The 27,111-nt window shown below is 38.9% G+C and overlaps 1 protein-coding gene across 8 annotated transcripts in view; it reads left to right on the forward strand.

Moving 5' to 3' along the window:
- Nucleotides 1-26,211, forward strand: part of col11a1a (collagen, type XI, alpha 1a) — an 83,278-nt gene extending 57,067 nt beyond the window's left edge. For all 8 annotated transcript variants that reach the window (XM_035952358.2, XM_023279230.3, XM_055007053.1 and 5 more), the window contains 26 exons: nt 1,904-2,011; nt 2,101-2,208; nt 2,709-2,762; nt 2,957-3,010; nt 3,474-3,581; nt 6,813-6,866; nt 6,947-7,000; nt 7,191-7,244; nt 7,769-7,822; nt 9,815-9,922; nt 10,315-10,368; nt 10,489-10,542; nt 11,439-11,492; nt 14,084-14,137; nt 16,225-16,332; nt 16,649-16,702; nt 17,251-17,304; nt 18,121-18,228; nt 19,383-19,436; nt 19,531-19,566; nt 19,666-19,719; nt 19,840-20,086; nt 20,906-21,018; nt 21,467-21,535; nt 24,021-24,254; nt 24,866-26,211. In XM_035952358.2, the coding sequence (XP_035808251.2) occupies nt 1,904-2,011; nt 2,101-2,208; nt 2,709-2,762; nt 2,957-3,010; nt 3,474-3,581; nt 6,813-6,866; nt 6,947-7,000; nt 7,191-7,244; nt 7,769-7,822; nt 9,815-9,922; nt 10,315-10,368; nt 10,489-10,542; nt 11,439-11,492; nt 14,084-14,137; nt 16,225-16,332; nt 16,649-16,702; nt 17,251-17,304; nt 18,121-18,228; nt 19,383-19,436; nt 19,531-19,566; nt 19,666-19,719; nt 19,840-20,086; nt 20,906-21,018; nt 21,467-21,535; nt 24,021-24,254; nt 24,866-25,012 (2,250 nt within the window). In that variant the 3' untranslated portion in view covers nt 25,013-26,211. The remainder of the gene's footprint in view (nt 1-1,903; nt 2,012-2,100; nt 2,209-2,708; nt 2,763-2,956; nt 3,011-3,473; nt 3,582-6,812; nt 6,867-6,946; nt 7,001-7,190; nt 7,245-7,768; nt 7,823-9,814; nt 9,923-10,314; nt 10,369-10,488; nt 10,543-11,438; nt 11,493-14,083; nt 14,138-16,224; nt 16,333-16,648; nt 16,703-17,250; nt 17,305-18,120; nt 18,229-19,382; nt 19,437-19,530; nt 19,567-19,665; nt 19,720-19,839; nt 20,087-20,905; nt 21,019-21,466; nt 21,536-24,020; nt 24,255-24,865) is intronic.
- The last annotated feature ends 900 nt before the right edge of the window (nt 26,212-27,111 follow it).

Consider the following 27,111-nt stretch of genomic DNA (forward strand, 5'->3'; position numbering starts at 1 on the left):
GTTACACATGTGACCTCATTGCATAGTCATGTGATCTGTGATTTATTATTATACCAATGAAAGTGCCAGACGTTTTCATCTCATGCTGTGATGCTACACGCAGCAGCTTCTCATCTGATCATGCACTAGAGTAGCTGGGTAACAAGACTATTTGCACCATTGCCTCCTGGCACACAGACAGAGACTCAAACAAACACACACAACAAAACCATGCAGCCAGGAGAGCATCCATATGGTGAGTCATATGTCTAGTCATCATGGGAGATGCTCCTGCACATCTCTTATCAGCCCTAGAGCTTGTGTTCTATCACTTTATGACTGCTCTTTTTCTTCTTGCTTCCTTCTCAGACAGTCACAGAGACACTTCCTATCCTTTGTAATCATTTAGAGTTTTGTAAGCTATTATATACACTTAAACCACAAAATGCAAATTGATAAAAAGTGTCAATATAAAGCATTTTTCAGGAAAAACATGTTATGTTCCATAAACATCTTATTTAAAAGGCCGATACTGTCTTCAGGGATATTTATAGTGCACTGAGCATAATTGTTAAAGTTTTAGATCCAGTTTTTTTTATTAATTGCAGTGAGTCAGGTTTCCATATATTTTTCACAAATTGAGAAAAATATAGCAGCAATGTGGCCCCACCACAGTAATTCCAGTCCTGGGAAATCAATACGCTGATAACTTTCTGCCCAAAGCTACAAACTTTGCACATTACATTAAAATTGTGTTAGCCTATAACTAAAGTTTTGTTAGCTGTTTGCATATTACCATGCATAAACTCTGTATGTTCAAATACAGTCTTAACTTTATAAACCTTGTAAAATCAAAGGCTGGGTCCAACTTATTCCAAATTATTGAAATATTGTGTTTTTGCCAGTTCTCTCTCCCCCATTAATGTGTATTTACATAATGTTTCCCAGTAGCTGCTCTCCATGTCTTCTTGGAGATCATAATAGTGGTAGTAAAAATGGGCTACACATAGATTAATTGTATACCAGGTGTCACTTGCTTATCAGTCTAGAATAGAAAATCAGATAACAGAATTCCATCAGTACTGATTTTAGGGGCTTTTTCATGTTAAATATTACCATTTTTGTGTTTCCCTACAGTTTTGTTCTTACCAGAATGAAACGGCCCTGATAAGAATGATGTATCATGGTACATTAAAACATGCACCTTTTTTAAAAATACCAATGTGCTTCACATTGTAAGTGACAGAAGATACATCACAATGTTTGCACGAGGAGTTCACTGAATTAAACACAGGTAACAAACAGTACAATTTTGTATTTGGGCTCTCTCGTGACAGTTTTCTGGTCAGACCGTGTAGTCCTGGAAACACAAAGTTAGTGTGAATGAAGGTAAACAAAAAATTGATTCATTGCAGCAGTATAAAAAATGCCAAGTGTCATTTAGAATCATGCTTTATGGATTCAGGTGAACACTGAGCTCCTGTATCTAAGTAGTGATACACTACACCAGTCTTTTTCATTTAAAAATGCATTTTCAGCAGCTGGAGAGAGCTGCTCAGGCCTTAGAGAACCACCAAGACCTCAGCTCTCTGAAGCAGATAATGCAGACTGCTTTTAAGAATCAGCAGTGCTTTATTGAAACCTAGAAGGCACCTGTTACTGCGTGTCGCTTCTTCAGGTTTCTCAGTTTTCCTCTTTCAAAGGGTTTACATGCTTGTCTTTGTACGCGTGTATTGATCCATTAGCAGCAGAACTCAGTAGGGCTGTGCTTTGTTGGTATCTTAATGGTGATATTTGTTGTTCAGTGTATTCAGGTTATATTTATAGACGGGCTAATAAAACTATGACATACTAAAATAAACCACAAAGCCTTGCCAACTTTTGTTTTCCACTTATCATGTCTCCATCCTTCTCATACATACAGGGTTCTCCTGGTGAGAGAGGTCCTGCTGGTGCAGCTGGTCCAATTGGCCTGTCTGGTAGACCTGGCCCCCAGGGTCCTCCAGGTCCTGCTGGAGAGAAGGGAGCCCCTGTAATTTATTTTTTTCTCTCCTAAAGCTTCTTGTTTTCTGACCTTCAGTTTTCAAAATATGATTAAAACCAATGTCTTTGTTCCTCTAGGGTGAGAAAGGGCCTCAAGGTCCAGCTGGTCGTGATGGTGTCCAGGGTCCTGTCGGCCTGCCTGGACCTGCTGGACCCCAGGGACCACCTGGTGAGGATGGTGACAAGGTCAGTCAGCCACACTCACCACTCGTCTCATTGTGTTGTACCAGCTGTGACTCTGTTTCCATTCCCAAGCATACATCTGGGACTGAACCACAGTGCCAGTCAATCTTAATCTTGACATTTGCACTCACGCCATCTGCATCAAAAGTATGGCTCTCCAGTTTCATTACTGTTGCCTATCTGTCTTCATAACTAAATGTGCCATGAAACACAATTAGGGGGGTGTAAATGTGAAATACTGTTGCTCATTTCAGCTACTAAAATTATAATGCTTCTTAGAGTTACTATCAGGCATTCTTTGAGCTGCGAAACATATGTCACTGCAAGGGTTTGCAGTCCAATGAACTAGACTGTAAGGATGTGCATCTCCATATTTATACATCCATGCTAGATTGTAGTTGCAGATAATGGCTGTTTGTGTTAAGCTGAGAGTTTACGATAATTTTTGACTTTGAGAAAAGCAGCACAGCTGATCTGAGGTAGTGACTGTTTCTGTTTTCCAGGGAGAGGTTGGAGAGCCTGGTCAGAAAGGAAGCAAAGCTGACAAAGGAGAGCAGGTGGGTTATAAAAATGCATCAAAATACATTATTCACACGTTAACATTCTCTTAAGAGATTTATTTATATCACACATGGAATGAACTGTGTTTAACTTAAATACATAAAATGTTACATGAGTGCTTTAAAATTTCTTTAAACATTTTGGGAGTTGCATTTTGGTAGCAACATTGTTTTTGTTTGTTTGTTTCCAGGGTCCTCCTGGCCCAGCTGGTCTCCAAGGTCCCATCGGTGCCCCAGGTCCTGCTGTAAGTACAACTGCCCTAAATGTAACGTACCAAGAATGTGTTACTGCCATAGCATCACAAATGAGATACAAAGACAGACAGGAAAACAGCTGACGTGGAAGCCAGAGAGCCTCTAGGAGACAATGCAGAAAACTCAGAGTTGAGCACTCCAAGTTTCCAAATGCTTAAATTTCTACAAGTAAAGGACTTTTCCTGATAAAGACTTGCAGTACCAGACAAAAGATGTTTAAACAGTAAATTGAAAAGCTTTCTGCCTTTAAGCGCAGTCTCCTTGGTGTTGTTTCAGCAAGCATTACATATATTTATATGAAAATTCCAAAGTCTATAATGAATGCGCTGCACTTCAGCAGGGCTTCAAAAATTTTAAAAATGTTCATAAAATTTAATAAGTGTAACATGAACAGGAATTTAGAGAATATGTTAAACCTGAGCAGAAATGAAAACAGCGTATATTTTTTCTCAGGGAGCCGATGGAGAGCCTGGTCCCAGAGGTCAGCAGGGTATGTTTGGACAGAAGGGAGATGAAGGTTCCAGAGGTTTCCCCGGACCCCCTGGTCCCATTGGTCTGCAGGTTTGTACCATAACCATAATCAGCTATGATTACAAATTAAAAGACCCATCAAACATGTTGTCTTTTACACATGTTACACAGTGGCTTTCTCCCACTGTTGTATGTTTTTGTTGTGTTATGGGTGCATTATTGTGGAAATAATGAACCTACAGTTGTGAACTATCATGTGTGTTAGATGTATTCATAGTTAGGCGGCACTTTCCATGTGTGCAAAAATGAATGATAAATGGAAGCCAGAGCAGAGGTCAAGCCTACCTTTACACGGTTTCCATTCATATTGCACACCAACTCGGTTTTACTTTCACCAGTCTCAACCAGACTCGTTTAAGCATTTATTTAGTTAGTCTTAAGACTTTCTGTACAACATTGGAAAAAATCTACTTTCCCCTGTATGCCCCTTGTTACTGATGCCATTTCATTCCTTTGAGGACTTTTCTTGAATTAATGTCAAAAACTTGAAGCAACACAAAATGAAGCAATGTGGATCGATATTAGATGTTGTATTTTTCTCTCAGGAGAAAAATTTCCCATTTTAACATAATTGTTTGGCATATGACATGCATCAAAACAGCCTCCCCAGTTATTTTCCACATAAAGTATGCTGGGGATGCCTGCACTGCCCCGAGTGGACGTCCCAAAGCTGTGACCAAATGAGCTGCTGTCATATTTTCCAGCTGGTTTTGATCAGATGTGCCAGATTTGCAGGATTTTTCTCCGGCTTGCTTCCGCTATATTGCCACCACACCTTGACTGGTTCACTTGTTAGGTGACAGCATTTCTTCTTTCATGGTCTTGTAGCTGTCACACTGAATGCGGAGAAACTCATTGTTAAATTTTTCAGTCCTCTATGAGCCACAGTTCTAGCTTCATAATGATTTTTTAAAAACATTTTTGTTGAGCAATGTAAAGCTGGAAAGACTGGAGAAGAACCTGAAATAGCGTATAGTATGATTGTGAATTTAAGGCATCATTTTGTAATTAATTTTATGTGCTATTTCTATTGTGATTCATATTCATTTTTGTCCTGCTGACATGCTATGCAGTTCATCTGCAGTGTATCAGTTTTTATGGCTACTCAGTTTGCTGCTTTGCAGTCCCATACTCAATATTAACCTTACCACACAATATTCATAGAGGACTACATCCTACTAACTAGAAAAAAATAGGAATTTATCCTTTTTTATTCATTTGTAAGCCTGCACATTAGGTTAGACTACTCATTATATATATTTATTCTGAATTTTTTTATATAGACTTTCATCAAGCATATTTTTAATTTATACCTTATTTATTTATTATCTTTAAGGATTAGAGGTCAGCAATAAAGCAAACTGACATATTTATTTTTAATTATTTATCCGGTCTTCCTCTCTCAAATATGTAATGATGACACATGTAAGAATCAGAATCCCACATTTATCTCAGACTCTGCTACAATAGAAACAAAGGCAGTCACCCAAAACTGACCTGACACAGTTGCCTATGCAGTTTAATTGGCTCTGTGGTGAATAAAGTAGTGACCTAGCTTTGACCTGCAATGATTACACCTCTCACCTTTATTCGCTGGCATCGTCCTTCTTTTATCATTGCCTTGGTTGTCTAGAATTCACAAAGACCTACAAGGCTTGTCAGTATGTATAATACAGAAGGCAGTATCGCCAGTGATACATTTTTCTTTTTGATATGCAGCATTTTATATTATTTATATGTGAGTAGTTCTCATCCAAGGTCATAGTTGCTGAGCTGTAGAGTTTAGGCCACACTGAAAATATTAGGGTCATTTAAAAAGCTGATCAGCTTGATACAGAAATGTACACATAAACCAAAGTCAACTACAACTACCCTTAATGATGTTTTGTTGCACCGTGATAATAATCTAGCGAGGTAGGACCTTTCCCACAGTTGTAGCCCATTTGTTTGTAATTATCTGTTTATTTGCAATCAACTTCTTAAGCTAAACACATTAGGAGTTTACTGCCACGTTTGGGGTCATTTTCTTGATGAAATTACATAGACTACTGCTCATCATTCCAAGGTGCTATTCTATCTCCACAGGATTGTATTCAATGGACTTTTAATTGGGAATAATTCACTTCCCATCGCGATTCAATTAATTGCATGGACTGACCTGCTCCAATAGCCTGTTCCTCGTTGAACACATTTGCTATGCTGCATAATTAGTAGCGCTGCTTACGAGCTGAGACTAGAGGAGAACTTTACACAGATGATATTTCTCAGCAGGCAGGAATCAGCATGCAGCTACACACACTTAGCACCCAGTGATATTACTTGCAAATAGAGGCATGAACACACACGCTTGGATATAGGACAGTGCACACATAACAAACTTAAAACAGTCAGCAAAGGCTTCTTTTTTACCCCCAGCGTTGTGAGTATTTGAGGTTCGGGAAGAGGTATGAATTCTTTGATCTCCTCACTTGCAACCTTACACTGATGACAAACTACCTTCAAATCAAGAACAGACACACGCAGAGGGTAAAGAAGGCTACAGCAGTTTAATCATGGCAATTACTGGTAGAAATGTCAGGGATCAAACACACATGAGGTCTTGGCCATGCTGCTCATTTAACATGCATGAGTGAGCTGGACTTACACTTGCACTATTGAGTAAAGCTGTACATGACAGTGACTGCAAAAGGAAAACAAACACAAGACTAGTATTGCCTTACTTGCTTAGTTATTGTCACACTTTTATTTGTAGAGATGGACACAGAATTGTAGAATGACATCATGACAGCGTCACCTTAGTATTTAGAAAGAGGCTATAAACCGCTGTTGTGCTCTCACAATATGTGTGAAGCTGTTTAATACAGTTCCTCATAAACAGCAGTTATTGCAAAAAGCCCTAAATCAAGCATTTTCATGCTGTACACTTTCTTGACCTCGCCTTGCATATCCTCATTGAATATTTCATTGAACAGATAATAGCACTAGATGGCAGTTAAAACATGGATCCACGTGATTAATTTATACAAGTTCTGGCCCACAGATACATTTAATATTTTAGTGCATCATTACAATGTATTCCAGCATTCAAATCAAATATCAAATTAAACTTGAGACAACATCAGCTGTTGTGAAGGCAGTTAACAGTACAATCCAATTTAAATCATTAAGAATGTTGTTGCTTATTCATGCAACAGCCCCTTGTCCCTGATTATGTTTCTTTTCTGATAATATAGATGATTATTCATTTTGTTCCGTCTTCAGGGGCTTCCTGGACCTCCAGGTGAAAAGGGTGAGAATGGTGATGTTGGGCCCATGGTAAGAGACTCACTCAGTTTTTGTAAATATTCTTACGATACATTAACGCACCTTAACAAGACTGTAACTCTGTTGTGCAGGGTCCTCCCGGTCCACCTGGTCCCAGAGGTCCTCAGGGTCCAAGCGGCGCTGATGTGCGTATGACTAATTGTTGACAATGTGTATACAAAACATTATGTATCATGCATTTAAAAGGTTCTGCTCCATGCAACTGTGTGACATAATGTTAACTGCAGTTTCACCTCACTCATGCTGCACTGTAAGCCCTGTTCTCTCCCAAGCTGATGAATGATGACTCATTTCTTTTTTTATGTTCTGCTGCAGGGTCCACAAGGTCCTCCAGGTGGTGTAGGTCCCATGGGATCTGTGGGTGAGAAGGTAAGACTCAGAACATGGCGCCCCAGGGTGTTCTGCCTGCTTACTATGATGTTCAGCTGTGAGAATGAAATATTGCCTCCTCACACCTTCCAGCCCATTCCAGACCACCCAGCTGCCCACTGTTGTTATCATCTACGTCTGTTCATTTCATATGCTCAGCCTTTTTGTCTGAGTTAAAGCTTGGACACTATTAGTGTCTGTTTTACTACACCTCAACAATATTCATTAATTTTACTGCTATTTGGCAGAAGGCTGCGCTATAAATACTTAATGTTGTGCCATGGCTGTTAATATGACCCTGGAATATGAAACACGAATGGCTGCTAACACTTGGGAATGCCGTAACTTTTAACATCCTAGTAATACACTATAATTATAGACTTACTTGAGTTAAATGGGTTTTGTTAATATTAATCATTTTGCCTTATTATTACTATTTAAAATGCATAGTCTGAATTTGGAAACTCTGTATGAAATAGGTTGAAGGTTTATTTGTCCAGGCACTGACATTTGTCTAACCACAGGGTGAGCAAGGTGAGGCTGGAAACCCAGGACCACCTGGAGAGCCAGGCACAGGGGTAAGTAAGCTGTGTTTTTGTTGTGCAGTGTGTGGCAGAAACAAGAAGAAGAAGTTTATATGTTGTTTTGCATGTTTGTGCCACGATGTACGCTCACGTCATACCACCCAGTGTTGGCATAATTATTTTTCATGCTCTACTTGAAAACATTCTAAAATGTTCCCTTGATTTAACTTTGTGTACAACACCACCATGATTTGCAGAATTAATGTTTGCTACATCAAGGTCGGTAGCAGTATCAGCAGTGTATATTCGGAGGTTATCCCTGGGAAAACAGCAACATTAATAGATCGCTTTAGGAGGTGAACAAAATCCAATCTAAGGAGAAGCTTTTTTTTGTCAGTGTGACACTGTGTATTCATCAACGTGAAAATAATTGCTCTTCACATTCAGGCTGGTAGTTCATCTCAGCATGGCACTACTGCTTTGCACCCCATGTCCACATCGCCTGCCAACCTGAGTCTCTTCCCAGACTCTTAACACATAATTACCTGGAGGATATGCCTGGTGCTTCTGTCCTAAAGAACAATGATTGCAGCCACAATGAAGCAAATTGGCATCAAACCACCAGACAGCCACTTTGCTGAGACAGCCTAAACTGTGATTTGCGCTTTTTTGATCTCTACAATGGGGCAGTAGTGTAGGACTTTACAACTTCTGTAAGTGCTCTTCAGTGCCATGTTCGGTTTTTTGATTTTGTTATACTGGATGCCAGAGTTCATTTTAAAGGATTGCATGCTAATTTATGGCATCCATATGCTTGCCTTTGTTGTTGCCAGACAAATTTTTAACAATTTGATACTTTTTTTTATTTTATTGAAACGCCCATCATTGATGGCTCTATTATATCTGCTGCCTCATTCATCATTATTGAGTTACAAGAGCAGATTGAAAAGATGGCCTATTTCCAGTGGGAGTGGCAGAGGAGTATGATTACAAGTGTTCATAATGTCCCCTGCTAGTCCCCCATCTAATTGCTAATATGTTGTCACTGACATTTCCAAAGTCACTTTGCTGCTCAAGTTCCCATTGTATGCATCCGTGTAGTTGCTTTGATGTGTAAATACATTTTAGGGACCATAATATACTTCTAAAATCAAACTTTTGTTTCTTGGTTGATCACATCTGAAAACAGGCACACAAATGCTGACAATGATACGCATACATCCATTAACAACTACATACATGATATATAAAAACTCAGATTTAATCATCAAAAATCAAATAATGTTAATAATAATAATAATAATAATAATAATAATAATACTATGATGCCAATGTTAACAAAATTGCAAAAAGAGCTTTTGTGTTTTTGTAATTCAAATGCAAATTTAAATGCATAAACTGATTCAAATGTTGCCTTTAGCCAAATATTTAATGTAACTTCATAGCATGAAAGTAATTGATCTCTTTTTGTCATCTGGTACAACATCCCACTGAATGATGGCTTCAACAGAAACAGCTGACTGCTTAAAATCCTGGGGAGGAATCGACAATATTCTGGACAATCTCTAATTCAAATCTCAAGCACCCTGTCACAGAGAATATGCTGGAATCCTTCATGCTCCTTAAAAAAGAGCTTTATCATAGAAAATAGGAAGGGTGCGTTGTATCAGCACAAAAATGAACACATTTCCTGTAACAGAAGCAATGGGTCCAGCATATTCATTTGGATTAAGGATTTTTATTTTTACAATGCAACACATTGCACATGTCCACTGTGAAGACATGGTAACGTCATATCTTAGAGCCCATGGTGTTTAAACTTTTTTGTGTCACTTTCTATCAGCAGTGTTGACCATCTGAGGTTGCTGTCCTCTGCTACGAGCACTGAGGTCATTTTTGGATCCAATTTCTTTCAGCAACCTCCAACTGCTTGTCTGTTTTTATCGGCCCACTCGCTTCAGTGTAGACTCTTTAAAAAAAAAAAAAAAAAAAGCCTCTTGTGGTACAGATATAATGAATGCTCTCCCCTAACCCCCATCACTACAGGGACCTAAAGGTGAAAGAGGAGAGAAAGGAGAAGCTGGCCCCCCTGGAGCTGCTGGACCCGCTGGTGCCAAAGGACCCCCTGGAGATGATGGTCCAAAGGGTAACCCTGTACGTCCAACAAATACTCTCAAAATCTGCAGAGGAGGTTTTCCAGTGCTCAGTCACACAGGCTAAAATGTACCACTTTAAAGGAAATACTGTTTATAGCCTTAAGGCAGGCAATTTTATCCTAGAACATATTCGCGAGCTAAAAAGCCTTTTTATTGAGGGAGATTATATTTTATGCCTGCATGGTAATGGGATGCAGTGAGGCCTTTTCTCATGGATTTGCAATATCATCATTAAGCCCATCAAATTACCTTCAGCGACTGTAACCAGGTACACCAGAACTAAATCACTGTCTACATTACTAACCCTGTATCCAGGGAAATTATGTCTCAGCAGCAGTGCTTCAGGTTTCATTTCTTTACACTGATGCATCTCATTTCTCTCTTCTGAAGGGTCCCGTTGGATTCCCTGGAGACCCCGGCCCTCCTGGAGAGCCAGGTGTTGCTGTAAGTGAAATCACATTGGTCACTGTTTGGTGGTCATATTAAATCCATACATTAAACAGTAAGGTAGTAGCACTGGATAGATCATTTCATCGTCAGATATCTGTATTTTTCTTTTTGCAGGGCACTGATGGAGAACCAGGGGAGAAGGGAGAGGATGGGGAAGGCGGCCAACCAGTAAGTTGTTGACACGTTTCATTATTTAGATTGAACAAATGACTGCATGAGTATATATTGTGTACCGTATGCAGTTTACTTGAGGGGCACTTTGTCAGTGTGTATGAATGAGCCTTGTTTTCATTTGTTTTATGATGTAGTAGTCCACCGCAAGTTTGCCTCCAGTAAAAGCTGTAATCATATTTATTGAGTAAATAATTTACACTGCAGCATTTTAACTCATGATGTTTACTTCATACTCTTGAGTGCAGGATAAATGGATTCATCTGCTTTGTAGATTCATTATGTCTGATTAGAAATAAAAGCCAAACAGTGATGTGTTGGCCCTGTTAAAATGTAGCAAATCACAGCTCCTAATTTTATGGATGTAAATGAGCCTTTATCACTGTCAAATGCAGAAAATCTTTTATTTACTCTAAATATGTGATATATTTTAATTTTTCTTAAAGAAGCCCAGCTGCACAAAAACACAAGGATATACAGTATATATCCATGTGGTTTTTGTGCTTATATGTATTTGTGCAGCCATCCTAAAAAGAAGCTCAGTAACTTTTTAGTACTCTGAATATTTACAAGGGAAATTATAAAAAATGCTTTGATTGCTTGCAAGTCGGAGATAATTGGATGAAAGTATCTCAGGGAGCACAGTATGTATCATTTCAAACAGTACAATGGCTCATTAAACTTTGGATTTTGGCCTAACTTATAGGGACTATCCTGGGGTTGAATATTCCCAAATGTTATCTGTGTTATTGTCCTTTTGGCAGACAGATCTGGCAGAAGTTTAGTTAACCATGCTGTGCTGCCATCAACATCATTTATATGAGCATAAACTAATTTGTTAATACAAAGTGTTGTGTTTCACTAGCATTGCTCGTTTCCTTGCTTGTTTTCAGGGACCTCCAGGTCCATCAGGAGAAGCTGGCCCACCCGGACCACCTGGCAAGAGAGTAAGTCTGCAGCCAAAACAGTTAATTTTACTGCAGTGTTTGTGCATATGGTTCCAGCAATAATCCCATATCCACTAATCAGATGGTCCCATTGCTGGCATTTTATCATTTCAAAAGCGAGTTGTTTTGATGTAAATTTTCTTGCAGACCAACACTTTTGTCTTTGTTAAAATCATGACTCAACAAACCTGTCAAATGTATTAGCCATATTTTTAAATAGATGAAGGGAGTGTGTATCTGCTGGCATTGTACACCCCTTTAGCCAGTGGACCGGTATTCTGCCTTGCCTTGCTGCAACTCCTCCTCAGCAACTCAATTTTGGCAGTAAAGCAGGAGAGATTCATTTTTATTAAATGTAGAGTGGGGAAAACAAAGTGGAAGATTTAAGGGGTCAAGGCATTACGCTGTCTGCGAAGAAAAGCTGTCTCAAAGCCTATTGAGAAATGAACGTGGGGATGTGAAAATCATGAATCAGTTTTTTCTTAGTAAGAAACTGAAAAGGCCTACTAAAAGAAATGGCTGGGAAAAAAGAGCCGCAGGTTCCAAACTCATTTACGTCTTTGTGGCAGTAAATGAGAGATATATAGTAGGTCTGACACATTATTGATCCATGGCTGCTTGACTGACAGTCGGAACAAAACAAAAGCATAACATGGACGTGGTAAAGTTGTTAAGAGGTTATGAGTAGAGAAGGTTTAGCTTTAGGGGTGTAAACCCCCAACTTCTTCCCAAAAATTAAACTAAATAAAACCTTTAATCCTTTAATGTATTATTTGTGATGATGTGATATCACCACTGACATTTCATTTATAAGAGCCAAATTAGGTCTCTACTTTATTGAAACTTCTCAAAATCAGAAGTCTGAGTTAAGATAAATACATTTTACTACATTAAAAGTTACTGTCTTTCATTCTCACTCCACCCAGTAAGCAGGTGTCCTTTACATACTTTAGGAAGCTGAGATATCTGTGTGAAGTATCAAAGGCAGTAAACTGCTGACTGTCTTGAATGCACACACCAGAGATGGAGCATTAACATATTTCCAATATGATGTGAAGCTCAAAGTCCACATGAAAATGAGCAGCTATTCTCCTGAATTTGAAAGAAAAGTCACAATCTCTAGTGACTCCCTGCATTTCAAAGAAAGGCACCAGGGCTCAGTCCAATGGGAAAAAACATGGCATGCATTTTTAAACCAAGGTTGATTGCTTTTTAATGTGCTCAGTGAAATTTATATTCTGGGTATTTAGTACGGTATCAGCATATGCTGCACCTAAATGGCCTAGGGATTATGGTAAGGAAAAGGGCTATTTTATCACACAGAGGTCTTTAATCACTTCAACAAAGGAGGGGGCCTAAGATGATCTGTGGTTTCACAGGTGGCTCCTCTGAATATATAATTCCACAGCTAAAGTTATTTGCGATTATTCTGTTGACCTTTGTTGTGTCTTTTCTGCATTTTGTTTGTAGAAATTTACCACTATTCTTAAATGTCTCTATATACCGACCTTTGGTTCTTAATAAGTATATTAAACATAGCCACAAATGTGTCTGGTTTTCTAATGCCTTAATACTGGAAATGTATTCAACTTTGGTTCATGAAATAAGGAATATGGAATTGGTTATTAACCTCATCTAGCTTTAATTCTTTCTATTTGAGTCCAGGTCACTACTTAATTCTTTTACCCTTTTGTCTCAGTAACTTGTAGCAATTTTGTCCAATTAGGAGCAGTAATAATCTGCGTCTCATACACACGACGCTGCTGTTCCAACAAAAAGTTACTTTGGTGACCTTGACAAGAAGAACACACCTACACATTGACTGAGGCTGCTGTATACTGGCCCACAGTTGAAATGCTTCTTGGTGCTGATCAAGAGGCTCCCTCTTCACCAACAGTAAGAGGTACACATCAGGAAAAGATGAAAGCTCCAAGACAGGAGGCGAGCTCACATTATAGGCTCTCAGTCAATAGCACTCAGCCTGCAGTCGGCCAGATCAGAGTGGAATTTGGATGAAGAGCAGGTTTGAAGAGGGAGACTGAAGGTGGAGTTGAAAGAAATTGTTGTGGGCCTTGGAGAGCCTGACCAGAAAGAAAAGACGGCCTATCTAATGCTGACGTGACTGAAGGGGCCTGTGTGTGTTTTTCTATGTGATATTTACGTGGCTGCTTGATTTTATGTCTTTGTGAGCAGACAAAGGCAAATCACTGATATATCTTGACATAACGGAAGCAGTGCACATTTGATAAAATTTGATTGTCTTCCTTGTTCGAAGACGCCACCTATGAAGTGTTTTTAGACGCAAGACAGCTGTTCAATATGAATCTAATAAAAGTTAACTAAAACACCAAAAGGCTGGGGAGATGATTCAGCAAAATCTCAAGTGATGATGATCACTTTTTATTTGAGAGCAAAGCTTTCATACAGCACATAATGCACTGTTGTCCATCATTTAAAAAAAGCTCCAACAAATAAAATAACTGAGCTACTTTTTCTTTCTTGGGGTTAATGATGAACATTCGCTTGTTTGTACAGTCTGCTTTTATGTGTGTTGTTGGAATGCTGAGACAGTGTCCTGTCTTCCTCCCCAGGGACCTCCGGGGGCTGCTGGAACAGAGGGCAGGCAAGGAGAGAAGGGCGCTAAGGTAAGAAAATCAATTCATCCTTTGCAAAGTAGAGCCATCTCAGCAAGTCCCTCGGCTGTCCTCCCCCCTCGCTGCACACACACTGTTGAATTAAAAGCACAAAAACGCAGAAGTAATTTATTTTCCATAGCAGATTAGATGGAAATTTATGGACGCAGCCAATTTAATTAAAACAAAGATTCACTTGTTTCTTGCATTGTTCTGTGGCTTAATTTCAAGGCCGACAAAAGAAGTCAACGCTATTTAGGTATGCAGAATTATCAGGCTTTTTTCTTTTTCAGTCTGAATCAGAATGCACTGAAATTTCTCTTGAGTTTGCACTTGCTGTGCACCAATTTCCCCATTTGATCAGTCTAAATTTGCTCGTATGTTCTGTGGCTTTGCACAAAGGCAGATTCAGTTACCATCAGCTGGTGCATGCATCAGAATACCAGATTTTTCTTTACACTAATGCCTTTGTTCAATAATTGTGTTGTGTGAATATAGCTGTTAATGAAACATGTCATTAATCTTCTTGAAACAGGAATTTGCCCTTAATTATCTCAATCCTAAATCTTGAACATCTGACTGAAAGGGTTGCAGCTGGAATATACAGTGGTTGTAATAAATTCAGCAAAGTCATTCTGACAGCTTTCTGTAAGCCTGTAATCTTTAAGCACCTCAAAGCTCAGATTTGGTATCTTATTTCCATGTGCTCTGTGTAGTCTCTTTGCATAGTGATGTGCTTCAGATTACAGTTAGTCAGTATTCAGCTGTTGGACATGGTGACCTTGTGGCTATCCTGATTTCCTCGTGAACTTCAAATAAAAGCATAGCGGGATTACTACCGTCAAATTTTGTGCCTGTTCTGAACCTAATTTCAAGGAAAAGGAACACTGGATAACTCAGACTCTTGTTTACTCGTCCCCATTTGACCGATCTACACACTGCATAGTGTCTCGGCATAATTTAAAACTTACAGCAGCCTGCAGCTGAATTCTAATAAATAAAAAAAATGAAATACTCTGAAGTGCCGAGAGACTCCAAAAAAAGCTTGAGAACAAGATATCAAAGGTTGTTTGTGTGTTGCAGATTTTAGAGGCTGTCACACATGCAGATGGTTTTAAAATATACTATTATTATCTTTTATTCATATATTCTATATCCTATGCCATTATTATACATTAGTATTTAGGTTTTTTTTTTTTTTTTAAAGTTATTTTTTTGGCCTTTTATCGGCTTTATTGGATAGGTGCAGTGAGAGAGAGACAGGAAATGGGAGAAGAGTCAGGGGAAGACATGCAGCAAAGGGCCGCAAGCGGGAATCGAACCCGGGCCAGCTGCGTCGGGGACCAGCCCCTGTATATGGGTCGCCCGCTCAACGCGTTGAGCTATACGAGCGCCCCAGTATTTAGGTTTTTGTACATAATCAACTGCATCACTTTTAATCACTGGCTGTAGTTACCTTTAAATGCACAGTAGACAACTAAAGGTAATTTTTTTTAGCTGATCTGCTATTTAAAGACAGTTTCAACCCTTTGAACCCCAAGCATTTTGTGTGGCATTATTTACTCCTGTCATATTATTACACACTTTGGGTTCATTTTTCTCTGCAATATGAAGTACTATGTCTCTATTGAATCAGCACAAGCTTGGCTAGAAGTGGAGAGAAGTCAAAAAATGTCGTCCGTACAGCATAACAAAGTTACAATACTTGTTTTTTTTTAACTGTATACTTTTGGTGAATTTTTAAACAATAAATGTTATGATTACAAGCTTACTTTTGCTTAAATTTCCTGAGTAAACTCCACATTACACATGATTAGTTCATGTGTAACACTGAGATCAAGTCTGGTGATTTTTTATAACAATACCATGCCTTTCAAATAAATGGGTTTGGTGGATTTAGAGATGGCTAGACTGATTAAACTGACTACTTATTTGACTTGTACTTGATCAAAGTTGAATATTTATGTTGATAATTTACATCTAGTGAACCCTGCTTTGTCCAGACTGTTAACATTATTGCAGTAATCTTAAATACCTAAACTGTGTTGTCTATTCCAGCCCAAGTCATGCATTCACAACGCTTGTATGTGCACTTACAGGGTGAGGCAGGTGCTGAGGGTCCAGCAGGTAAAACAGGACCTGTTGGCCCTCAGGGACCTCCAGGAAAGCCTGGTCCAGAGGGTCTACGCGGAATCCCTGGCCCTGTTGTAAGTCACAGCTACGACATTGAACCACACACGTATATGGGTTTACTTCCACTCTCAAAGAGACATACGTGCTCAGACTAAGACACACACTCGCAGTGTACACACAGAGGAGAGTACTGCTAAGGCATGATGATAGACTTCATGGAATAATCAATACTCCCATTTGACTTCTACTTTGTTTCACTTGTTTATTCCAGCACACTTTTCTTCCCTGTTTGGGCTATTAATCATTGTGTTGGGCACAGAAAATCAATGGCAGACCAGAGAAAATACAGCAGCCTATAATGCTCAGTAGTAACTGAATGGCTTTTCACAGGGTGAACAAGGGCTGCCCGGCTCCCCAGGACAGGATGGTCCGCCAGGTCCAATGGTTAGTATGCATAATATCATCTGCTCTCTCTCGCTCTCACTATCAGTATTTGTCTCTCTAACTGGAGCTGGAGTTGTTGGAAGGAGCATTTATTTCCACTTTTGACAGAGCTCCTGTAGGCTATAGGTTTCCTATTGCTTCCAGTATCTAAGTTAAGATGCTGAAATTATTCCACACACACACAGACCCACAGTACTGAACACACAGAAACAGAGTTGCTATTAAAGATCTCATTTATGTCTGGATTTGCCTGTTTACTAAAAAGATGGACTGTCCCCATCAATGACATCTATAATCTAATGGATGGTTTTATCTCTTGTGCTTTTTCTTTGCTTTTCTCTCTGTAAAATTTATGATTTTCCAGCTTTTTCTTTTGTTCCCTCACATTTTAACACTGTTCTCCTCTTTCTCTCCCTTTCCTTTCATGCTTCTTTGTCTTTTATTTCCCATTTTCTATTTCAACTTTTTGTCTTTCTAGCCTTCCTCACATTGTCTGGCTGTTTATTGTCTTTCTCTCTGTGAAATTGATTTTTAACTTTGCTGTGCAGGGTCCTCCTGGTCTTCCTGGCCTGAAAGGTGACCCTGGGTCTAAAGGTGAAAAGGTGAGTGTTGCCTTTTTTCCTGTGTTTTGATTGCAAGCTGTTTCATCTCTCAGGTTCCAGATAGGCTGAAAGATGTGAACAGGAACCTTTTTACCGTGATTTGGTTCAGATTTCAGTCAAGGTTACAACTTGCACACAACTTCCACAACTTTACAGATGATCAGACACAACACATCTTAGAATAACAAAGCAGCATTAACAGCAATGTGATCTCACATAAACATTTAGGAAACTAAATTAGTTTTTGTCATTGCTGCTGTAAGAGAAATCATCTCAACAGAATTAAATATGTGAATGTAATGTATCATTCTAATCTGTCAAATCTTGCTATTTTCTTTGCTGTCAAATTTGCTGGTGAAATATAACTGCAAAGGATATTGAGACAGCACACATTACTCTGTCTAAATTGCCTCCCCCACACTGACATGATGACTTGAGAGAGAACCATTTTAAAGCAAACAATAGACGCATCGTGTTGTGTGTTTTAGTGCTGTCAAATCTTTGGGCCTGGTTAGAGTTTGCCGATTTCAAAGTCATCATCTTTGTGTTGTGAATTTGCCTCGGTCGCTTTTGAAGTTCCAGAGAAGTTCTTTTGTACTTGTTGTAGAAGAGACATTTCAATTATAATCCATGAGGATTTGTGCTGTAATGAAACTTCACCCTTCAGAGCCTCCCATGTGAATTTCAGCTTTGTGGAAGAAAATAATGTTGCCCTTGTCAGACATGTATGCAATTACTTTAAAGTTTGAGTACACAAAGGGACACTGGTGTTATCTTTGACTGTTTGTTGTGTGTGCATTTATTTTCATCCTGCAGGGTCACCCGGGTTTGATCGGTCTGATTGGACCCCCTGGTGAGCAAGGAGAGAAGGGAGACCGAGGTTTGCCTGGGCCTCAGGGTTCTCCTGGTAGCAAGGGCGACGGTGTAAGTGATTGATGACTCCATTCCCACACTGATCCACAGGCCATTTGCCCTCCACCTTTTGCCATTTTTAGCCCATTTGCCCTTCCTCTGTGCCCACAGGTCTTGCTACGCTCACTTGCCGTAGATTAAAGTCCACTGAAAAAGGCAGGATTCAGCTGCACTGCAATGCAAATCTCTTTACTTATAATATATCAATAGTGAGGAAATGTTCTGTAGGTTGTAGCTTTTGACACATTGGATTACTCATACAAATTGATTTTAAAAAATGGTAGTGTCAAAATTGTATTCACATGGCTGAGAGGTGTTGTTTAAACTGAACTCTTTAGGTCCCTTTTTTCTCTGCATTTTTTAAACAGCCTTGAAAGTGGATACAAGTTTAGTTACTCTAATCTGGTTTTTTGTAGTTTTCTACTGTGGTAATCATACATATCAACGTTGCGGAAAATTAGTAACTCTCTATCTAGCAGTATTATTTTTGTTCATCTTTTCCCTGTTTTCCAACGAGCATTGTGGTCCTTTCTGTGTATTTGATGCCTGCTCTAATAATATCATGCTGGGAAGAGTTCCACTCTGAGCCATGCCATTGAAATTAAAACGTATTTTTCTTCCTGGTCCTCCCATTTAAATATAGAGCGGTAATGGAAGAAGGTACAAGCTTGGGCCCTGATAAAGGACTGATGACAGCCTTTATCAATTTTTAAATGAACATCACAGAATGAGCGAATATGCCACCGTGTCCTGCTGTGGCCCTCAGCCTGCCCTGGCTTCGTGCTTTAAAGTGATGCGCTGGATTGCGATTTAGCCTAATGAAATTGTAATGTCCTCTTTTGTCAGAGCACAAGGGTTTCAAAAAGTTTCAACTCAATTTACCATTAATATTTTAGGAACTGAAAATAGGCCTCATATTGTGGCTTGATTTCCTCCCAAAACTGCATGATAAAATTGTGAATTGCTGGATTGAAAGGAGCAACACCCCACATGTGCAGTGTTCGACCTCTCTTGGTGGTTAAAATTATTCATTCTATGTCCCTTGTCCTCTGTCGTCATATCTTACCCTTATCATTTCACTCATTATTCAAGCCTCACAATAATGCTTTTTTATGCTGTTTCTTTCATATATATCTGACTTCTGCTTTGATCTCATCTTATTACAGGGTATCGGTGGAGCTGCTGGTCCTCTTGGTCCCCCAGGTCCTCCTGGTCTGCCTGTAAGTCTGTTACTTATTCACTCATTCATTTTCATTCTGTGCTCGTGATGGAATGATTTTGCCAAACTGCTGTGCTGTGTCTTGTGTCCTGCAGGGTCCTCAAGGTCCTAAAGGAGCCAAGGGTTCATCTGTGAGTATAATCTGTTTTTTTAAAAGTGTATTGTCCCTGTGCTACTAAATGTGTACTTTAAATCCAGCCTGGATAACATCTTTGTCATGTCTTTTCCAGGGTCCTGCTGGTCAAAAAGGAGACACTGGCACAGTTGGTCCTCCTGGTCCTCCTGTGAGTAACATGGACCACTACTCTTTCTTCTGTTTCCAACAAGTTAAAAGTCACAGTAGCAAGTCATTCTTCTTCTGAATCTCTTCAATCTAAAACTGTTTTTCCCGCTACATCCTACAGGGCCCACCAGGCGAGGTTATCCAGCCCCTGCCTATTCAGTCACCTAAGAAGACCAAGCGCTCCAGTGACATGCAGTCAGATGCAGCTGGCACCATCATGGATTATGGCGAAGGCATGGAGGATATCTTTGGCTCACTCAACAGCCTTAAACAGGACATTGAGCGCATGAAATACCCCATGGGCACCCAAAACAACCCTGCCAGAACATGCAAAGATCTCCAGCTCTGCCATCCAGAGTTCCCTGATGGTAAGATAAAACTCAGCAGGAGAGTCTCACATAAAAAGAAAATGCATCAGATCTTTTATATATATATATATATATATATATATATATATATATATATATATATATATATATATATATATATATATATATATATATATATATATATATATATATATATATATATATATATATATATATATATATATATATATATATCGTATAACATGCCTCTTACTGGAATATGTTGCATCAGAGAGGAGCTCCATCTGTAATTGAGCCACCAGAGATTTTCCTCATTTCCTCAATTGGTGTTGGTTTAGACACCTGTTCTTTTGACAAACTGATTCTAGAGGGAAATAACAAACTTTCTTGCTGAAAATAATGATTGAAAAAACTGGCCAGAAAGAACTGGATTCTTCAGTGTTAGAACGTTCTAGTTCCTTTGGTGTCTTGGACTGTCTATTTTTGTAACTTTGCGCCTACTCTTAGCAGGATAATTGAGATGTGACTTCTCAGTCTGCGGTACTCTCGTGCCTTTTGGCATTATCCAGCGTGCAAAGTGGGATTATTAGACTGATAGACAAAGTTTTCATTGCATCAAGGATTGGTTAAAGTGTATCATTACTCATTTTGCTTTCTATGAGCAAAAAAAATCCACCTTGCTTCAGGCACAGTAACACCAGCTGAGTGTAAGCCATGAAAATGAGCAGCAAATTACATTAAGCAGAATTTCACATAAGATCAAGAAATCCAGCACACTTAAATTTGAAATGGAACTTTACCGCATTTTCTGTGGACATCACTTGAACAGGATGTTTGACTGTTCTTGGTTCTCCTCAGGGGAGTACTGGATTGATCCAAACCAAGGCTGCTCAGGGGACTCCATCAAAGTGTACTGTAACTTCACTGCTGGGGGCGAAACCTGCATCTATCCAGATAAGAAGTCCAATGGAGTAAGTGGCTTTGGATTTTGACCCTCAAGACACATAGCTGCCCGTTTTTAATCATCATTTCTTATCAAATATTAAGGCATCACTGTAAACCGGCATATCAACAGACAGCACAGTATTACACCGTAGTTATTAAAGGAAGCCATTCAGTTTGCTTCAGGATGAAACACGTACAGATTTGATATTCACTTTTGTGCAAACAACTCAAACACCACCAAAAGGCAAATACTACAAAATGATCTGACTCTATGAAGTTTGTGAAAACGATATTTCAAAGATATTAAAACAGCAAACAGGTTTGTCTTGTGCTCCCCACTGATAAACTTCGATGCTACCCTCGAGGCTGTGCTACACACAACAAACTTTTTTCATGTTTGCTGCATGATTCATGACAAAACTCATACGATAATGTTGAATATTATTATGCTCTGTCCGGTATTGTTTTCCATAGGTCAGAATATCGTCTTGGCCCAAAGAAGTCCCAGGTTCATGGTTCAGTGAATTTAAGCGTGGTAAAATAGTAAGTCTTTTTTTCTTCTTCTTTCATGCCTTCAGCTCTCACAATACAGAAACTCCTTCAGTCTGTTTCATCTCTCCCATTTTTCCCATTTTCTCCTACTTACCTCAATTGTCAGGCAGTGACCAAAAGTTGCTCCATATAAAGAAATCACAAACTACCTAATGGTTTGATTGTGTCCAAGGCCACAGCAGAGAGAATTTAAGAGTGCAAGAGATAAGTTTTATCATGAACATGAACAGATTTGATTTAAAATCATCTACATCCTTTTAATTAGTGCTTCATTGTCAGTGATTGTTGAAATGTTTAAATAATTACACCTTTTCATATAAGGAATAAAGCATAATTAAAACCTAAGTGCTCCAGTGGAAGACAAAGGGACTTCTTTTGACTCGACTTGAATCATGCGAGTCTTGGTTCATTACTGAGCCTTGATCCATGTGAGTTGATCGGGGGCAGAATGAACACCTGTGACTCCCCACCAGTCATTTGAACTGAGAAAACCTCTTGGATTAGAGCTAAAGTTTCTTTAAGAACCAGAAAGAAGTCCACTTACATTCTACCAACGCACATAGGATTACTATGGCCTGCGTGTCTGAGGATCTACAAAAACACATCATTAAATCATCACAGGGAATCCAAGAAGAATACTTGAGAATTTTAGCATTCCAGCTGTCTTCACTCTGCCCTTGAACAGTTAAAAATCTCCCTGTGAACATCAGCTATTTCTTGTAGTCAGAAATGAAAGGAACAGGTTTGTCCTGCTCCATCAGACTGGTGTCATGCTGTATGTATTTCCACAGAGAATACATTTCAAAAGACCCACTGTGACTGTGACTGTCATAGAGCTTTGAGGGATTAAAGGTGCACTGCATCTCCTGGCACTGAGCTGAGAATGCTCTTTAATGCACCTGTTCAGACAAGGTTCACACAAAGTTAATGTTCCAGCCAGAATTCTGTGTTGTTTTTAGATGTCTTGTTTCTCCAGAAGTTTTCCAAGTGAACCAAAAAGTGTCATAAACTTGACATTTATTACACTTAGTGTATGTAATTACTGCACAAAACAGTGTAATGATGAAAGACGTTTTAATTTGTCTTTTGGTTTGTGGGTTTTCAGCACATCAGAAACGTTGGTGAAGCAATAGTTTTGATTTTGTGGTGTTTTCTTTTTTCTCTCTGAGCCTTCTGGAAGCCCTTTTTATTCTGTATTTACATAGAGACAAAATGCCAACATGCATTATATTGCCTATGTTAGAATTAAAGTACAGCGAGTTGCAGTGTCTGCACCAGCTGGCTGTGAAATAATGTCCCTCTGTGCTGTGCTGTTTGAGAAGCTGAGCTGTGTTCAACAGATTACATGTAGGTGATGTCAGAGGCCTTCTTGTTCCCATGTTGAACTCTGCAGCTGTAGATTTGGCTGCCCTCATTAATGTTTTAAATAAGAATAACAGGGTGTTACTAAAAATATGTAACTACAATATTTGCCACTAGTTTTGTAAAAGCTGCTTCATGAATACTGACTACATTTGGACAGCTTTTATCAGCCAATGTGGGCCTGTACACACTCTTCATATGTTGATAACTTGAACAAGTACAAAAATAATTGTATTAGATTAATTCTATCTTCTCATGAAAACAAACCATTACAACCTTTTTTAAAACAACAATCTTCAGTTCTCTAGCATCCAAAACAGCAGTTCATTTACATGTTTTTTTATCATCTTAAGTATCTTCATATTTCTATGTTTCAATGATGAAGCCACGTTTTTATTCAGATACAGAATTGGCAATTGATTTGGCTATTTTGTCAGTGCATGTTTCCTCTTTTTCTCAACGTTTTTTTAAGTTTAAAATGATTCCTTTAATCACAAGTCAAGTCTTTTCCACAGGTGATAAATTAGAGGAAAAACCTGAACCTTTAATCTGATCAGTAAAGGGATCCTGTGGCTCTGGTTTTGCTCTGAGAGGCATTTTGCTGCCATGCTTTTGGTCCACTTGTCACATTAGAGGCAGTGGTCACTGCAAGTTAATACAAAGTCATTTTGAGTGATCACTTTTATCCTGTGATGAAACATTTGTGTCCTCATGGGAGTGGTGTTTTCCAAGGTGTCAGTGTCTCCATTCATAGGACACAAAGAGTCACTGAACATGATGTGAATGTTATGCTGTGGCCTTTACAGTCACCAGATCTCAGTCCAAATGAACACCTTTGGGAGATTTTGAACAGATGTGTTAGACACCGCTTTCTACCAACATGATCAAAACTCCAAATGAGGAAAAATTTTGTGCAAATATACTGTTCTGTCCCTCCAGTAGTTACACACAATTAACAAATCAATGCCAAAGTGCACTGAAGCTGGCAGCATGTTTTCATACAAAACCTTACTAAAACACTCTATGTATTTTTTATTGCAATTTCATAAAATGTACTTTCAAATTTGCGTTTCCTTCTTACCATCGACCTCTGCCTCTATCTGTTCCCCAACAGTTTTCCTATGTTGACGCAGATGGAAACTCAATAAACATGGTACAAATGACCTTCCTCAGACTACTGACAGCCTCTGCCAGGCAAAACTTCACCTACAGCTGCCACCAGTCTGTGGCGTGGCATGACGCCTCTAGCGACAGCTACGATAAGGCGCTGCGCTTCTTGGGCGCCAACGATGAGGAGATGTCCTACGACAATAACCCTTACATCACGGCCATCTCAGACGGATGCGCGGTAAGCACTGTCCATAGATCCAGTTTGTCTAAATGAGCCAAGAGCAAATGGAGTCAGTTTGTTACTGGCATCATCTAAAGTTTGTTTGCACAAGTAGTGTCAGGAACTGAAAAGGAACATTTCTTCATGCATATTTTGCCTCATAATTTTCCTTTAAAGTTAGATTTTTTTGGATGATTTAATCTAACCTAGCTAGTGCTATTTAAAAAAATCACCATGAGGTTATTTTCCAGCAAAACTCAAGTGTGTTTGCTGATTATTGGCACAAATTTACTACTGTTGTGTGAAGAACAATCAAATTGTGAGTGATTGTTCTTAGTTTGTCATTAATTCCATAACAACTGAAAAGAATTTTTAATCTGGATGTAGAATCACAATGAAACAACAAGGAGAGGAACCTGGTCTTGTAACTGATCTTAGCTGATAGATGAAAGGCCCAATTAATTTCAGCCACTTTTGAGCAAGGTTCTCCCTGATCTATAAGATGTGAATAGATTGACCTTTTCTTCAACTTGCTCGCAGTGCGAAGTTAGAAACAAAATGTGTTTAGTTTTCTGAGAGTTTTTTTGTTTTCTAATTCTTTTTATGTTTCCACATCTCTCTTGTTGCAGACACGGAAGGGCTACGGAAAGACTGTGATGGAGATTAATACTCCCAAAATCGATCAGGTTCCCATCATCGATGTCATGTTGACTGACTTTGGGGACCCTAACCAGAAGTTTGGGTTTGAAGTTGGGCCCGTCTGCTTCCTTGGCTAAACAAAAATGAAAAAGTAAAAAAAAGGACTTGATGGGGCCAGCAAAGAAAGTCAAGTTGAGACCTTCTGAGTACCACCAAACCCCATTTTTTAGCCCCCCACCCTTTTCTATGCCACATGCAAGTTTTGAATAAGAGATGGTGTAGCAAACATGTCTTTCCATGTATGTACGTGTAACCCAGGAAAATACTTGTTGCCCTTGTAGGGCTCGAACCACATGACTTAACCACGTTACGGAGCAAAGGTGAAGGACATTGGAATGCGTGGCAGAGGAGGGTGAATCGGAGGTTACCAAGAGAGGAGATCAGGCGACATAAGGGGACACAGATCTCCTCTCTGAATTCTCCAGGTGCTGTATGAAAACGACTACAATGGTGCTTGTTCAAAACACACAAAAAGTATAAAGAGGTGCTACGAAAGAAGGTGTATTTTGATAATTATAAAAAACTGTAATTATTATTTTGTACAATACTGTTATTTCTGAATCCACTTTCAAAACTTGCATGTGTATCAGATTCTGCTTTCGGCTCTTTAATTTCAATGTTGGTTCAACGATATACAGTGTAAGTTAAAGACATCATTAAATCTATTAAATTTATAATTCTGGTATTTTTTTGTTCCACACATTCTGTGTACATGTCATCAAGCAAATAAAAGTGAGCATTCAAACAATTCTCTATTGCTAAATTAGACTGTATGCCCTTTGTATATATTGACAGTCCAAAGCTTGAGGTTATTTGCTGTTTTGCCCTTGTGACCGTAGGCGAAACAACTGGAAGTATCACACCAGCACGTTAATGGCAACATCTCCCACTAATGTTGTGATCCTGTGCTAGTAGGAAGCAACCATGGCATTCATTTTCCTTTATTTAATTCTATTTGTTGTTTTTTTTTCTGTTTCGTTTTCTGACAGGCTTTTATTTTGGTTGTATACCTCAAACTTTCTTGATAACCTTTAAGATGCAAGGATGCTATGCCCTGTATATACCTTGGTTAAGCAATTAAGTTTATATATTTTGGGTGGGGATTTTTTAAGAGAGAAATACGTTAACTGTTAGACATCCACTGTTCAAATCCTTCTGTGAATGCAATGAGAAGCCCTTGCGGTGACCCATTTTTGTAACTAAAATGAGAAAATGTTTTAATGTGCTTTTTATAGTTCATTTAAATATTAAAAACTGGATTCGAAACAACAGTCAACTGAATGTCTCAATGGTTTGTTTAAGATGATTTTGGAGTAGATCTACCTACTGTACATGTCAAATGCTTTAAATCAAGGATATGTTTATTCAACTAAGATTCTGGGCTGGTGCAATTTCCGTCTCTCTTGAAACCAATAAAGTTCCATCTTACCGTAATTTCCTTTCATTCTGAGTACATGAATGGAAACTTGAATAAAATGTCTCTTCTTATTTGCCATAAGATGGATGAAACATGGCCTATCTACCTTCATATTTAAATGTATTTTCTGCTTATTTACCTGTACTTAGGATTAACTGTGAACGTCAAGCTACATGCACTATGTGTCTGACTGTAGTAAGTTGATAAGTGTTTGATTATTCTAGAAGCACACACCCCGATGCACTCACACAAAACCACTTAACTTCCCTGAATATGAGAGTTCTTTCTTTCAGATAAAAAGGCTTATTACACACCAAAGATGTAAAGCTTGAGTGAGTGGGATGGAATTGTAACACCATAATCTCAGCTTACTGTAGGTTTGACAGAGAAAGATGTGACAAAGATGAATGAGGGTCTTGTGAAAAATCTTTTATACCAAACCTGAATTGCTGTATTGACTACAGAACTACATAGCATTCTAGGCTGTCTTTGAATTACATGTTTCAACAAAGCAGTGTCATGTAACAAGAACTGTTGAGTTTGAAATGCATGAGTACTCTGTATGGCAGAGTTGGGAAAGAGCAGCAATTGTGCTATGAGATGAGGTTTGTGGTCACATATAAAAGCCATACTGTGGCAGTTTTACTCTTACATCTCCCAGTTAAAACGGGCAGCTGTGTGGCTTAACTTAGCATGAAAAATGAAAACAGGTAATTGCTAGTTTGGCTCTTTCCCATAAACGTTTAAACGATGCATGTG

The sequence above is a fragment of the Amphiprion ocellaris genome, chromosome 22 (assembly GCF_022539595.1).
Source record: "Amphiprion ocellaris isolate individual 3 ecotype Okinawa chromosome 22, ASM2253959v1, whole genome shotgun sequence".
Taxonomy (NCBI): Eukaryota; Metazoa; Chordata; class Actinopteri; family Pomacentridae; genus Amphiprion; species Amphiprion ocellaris.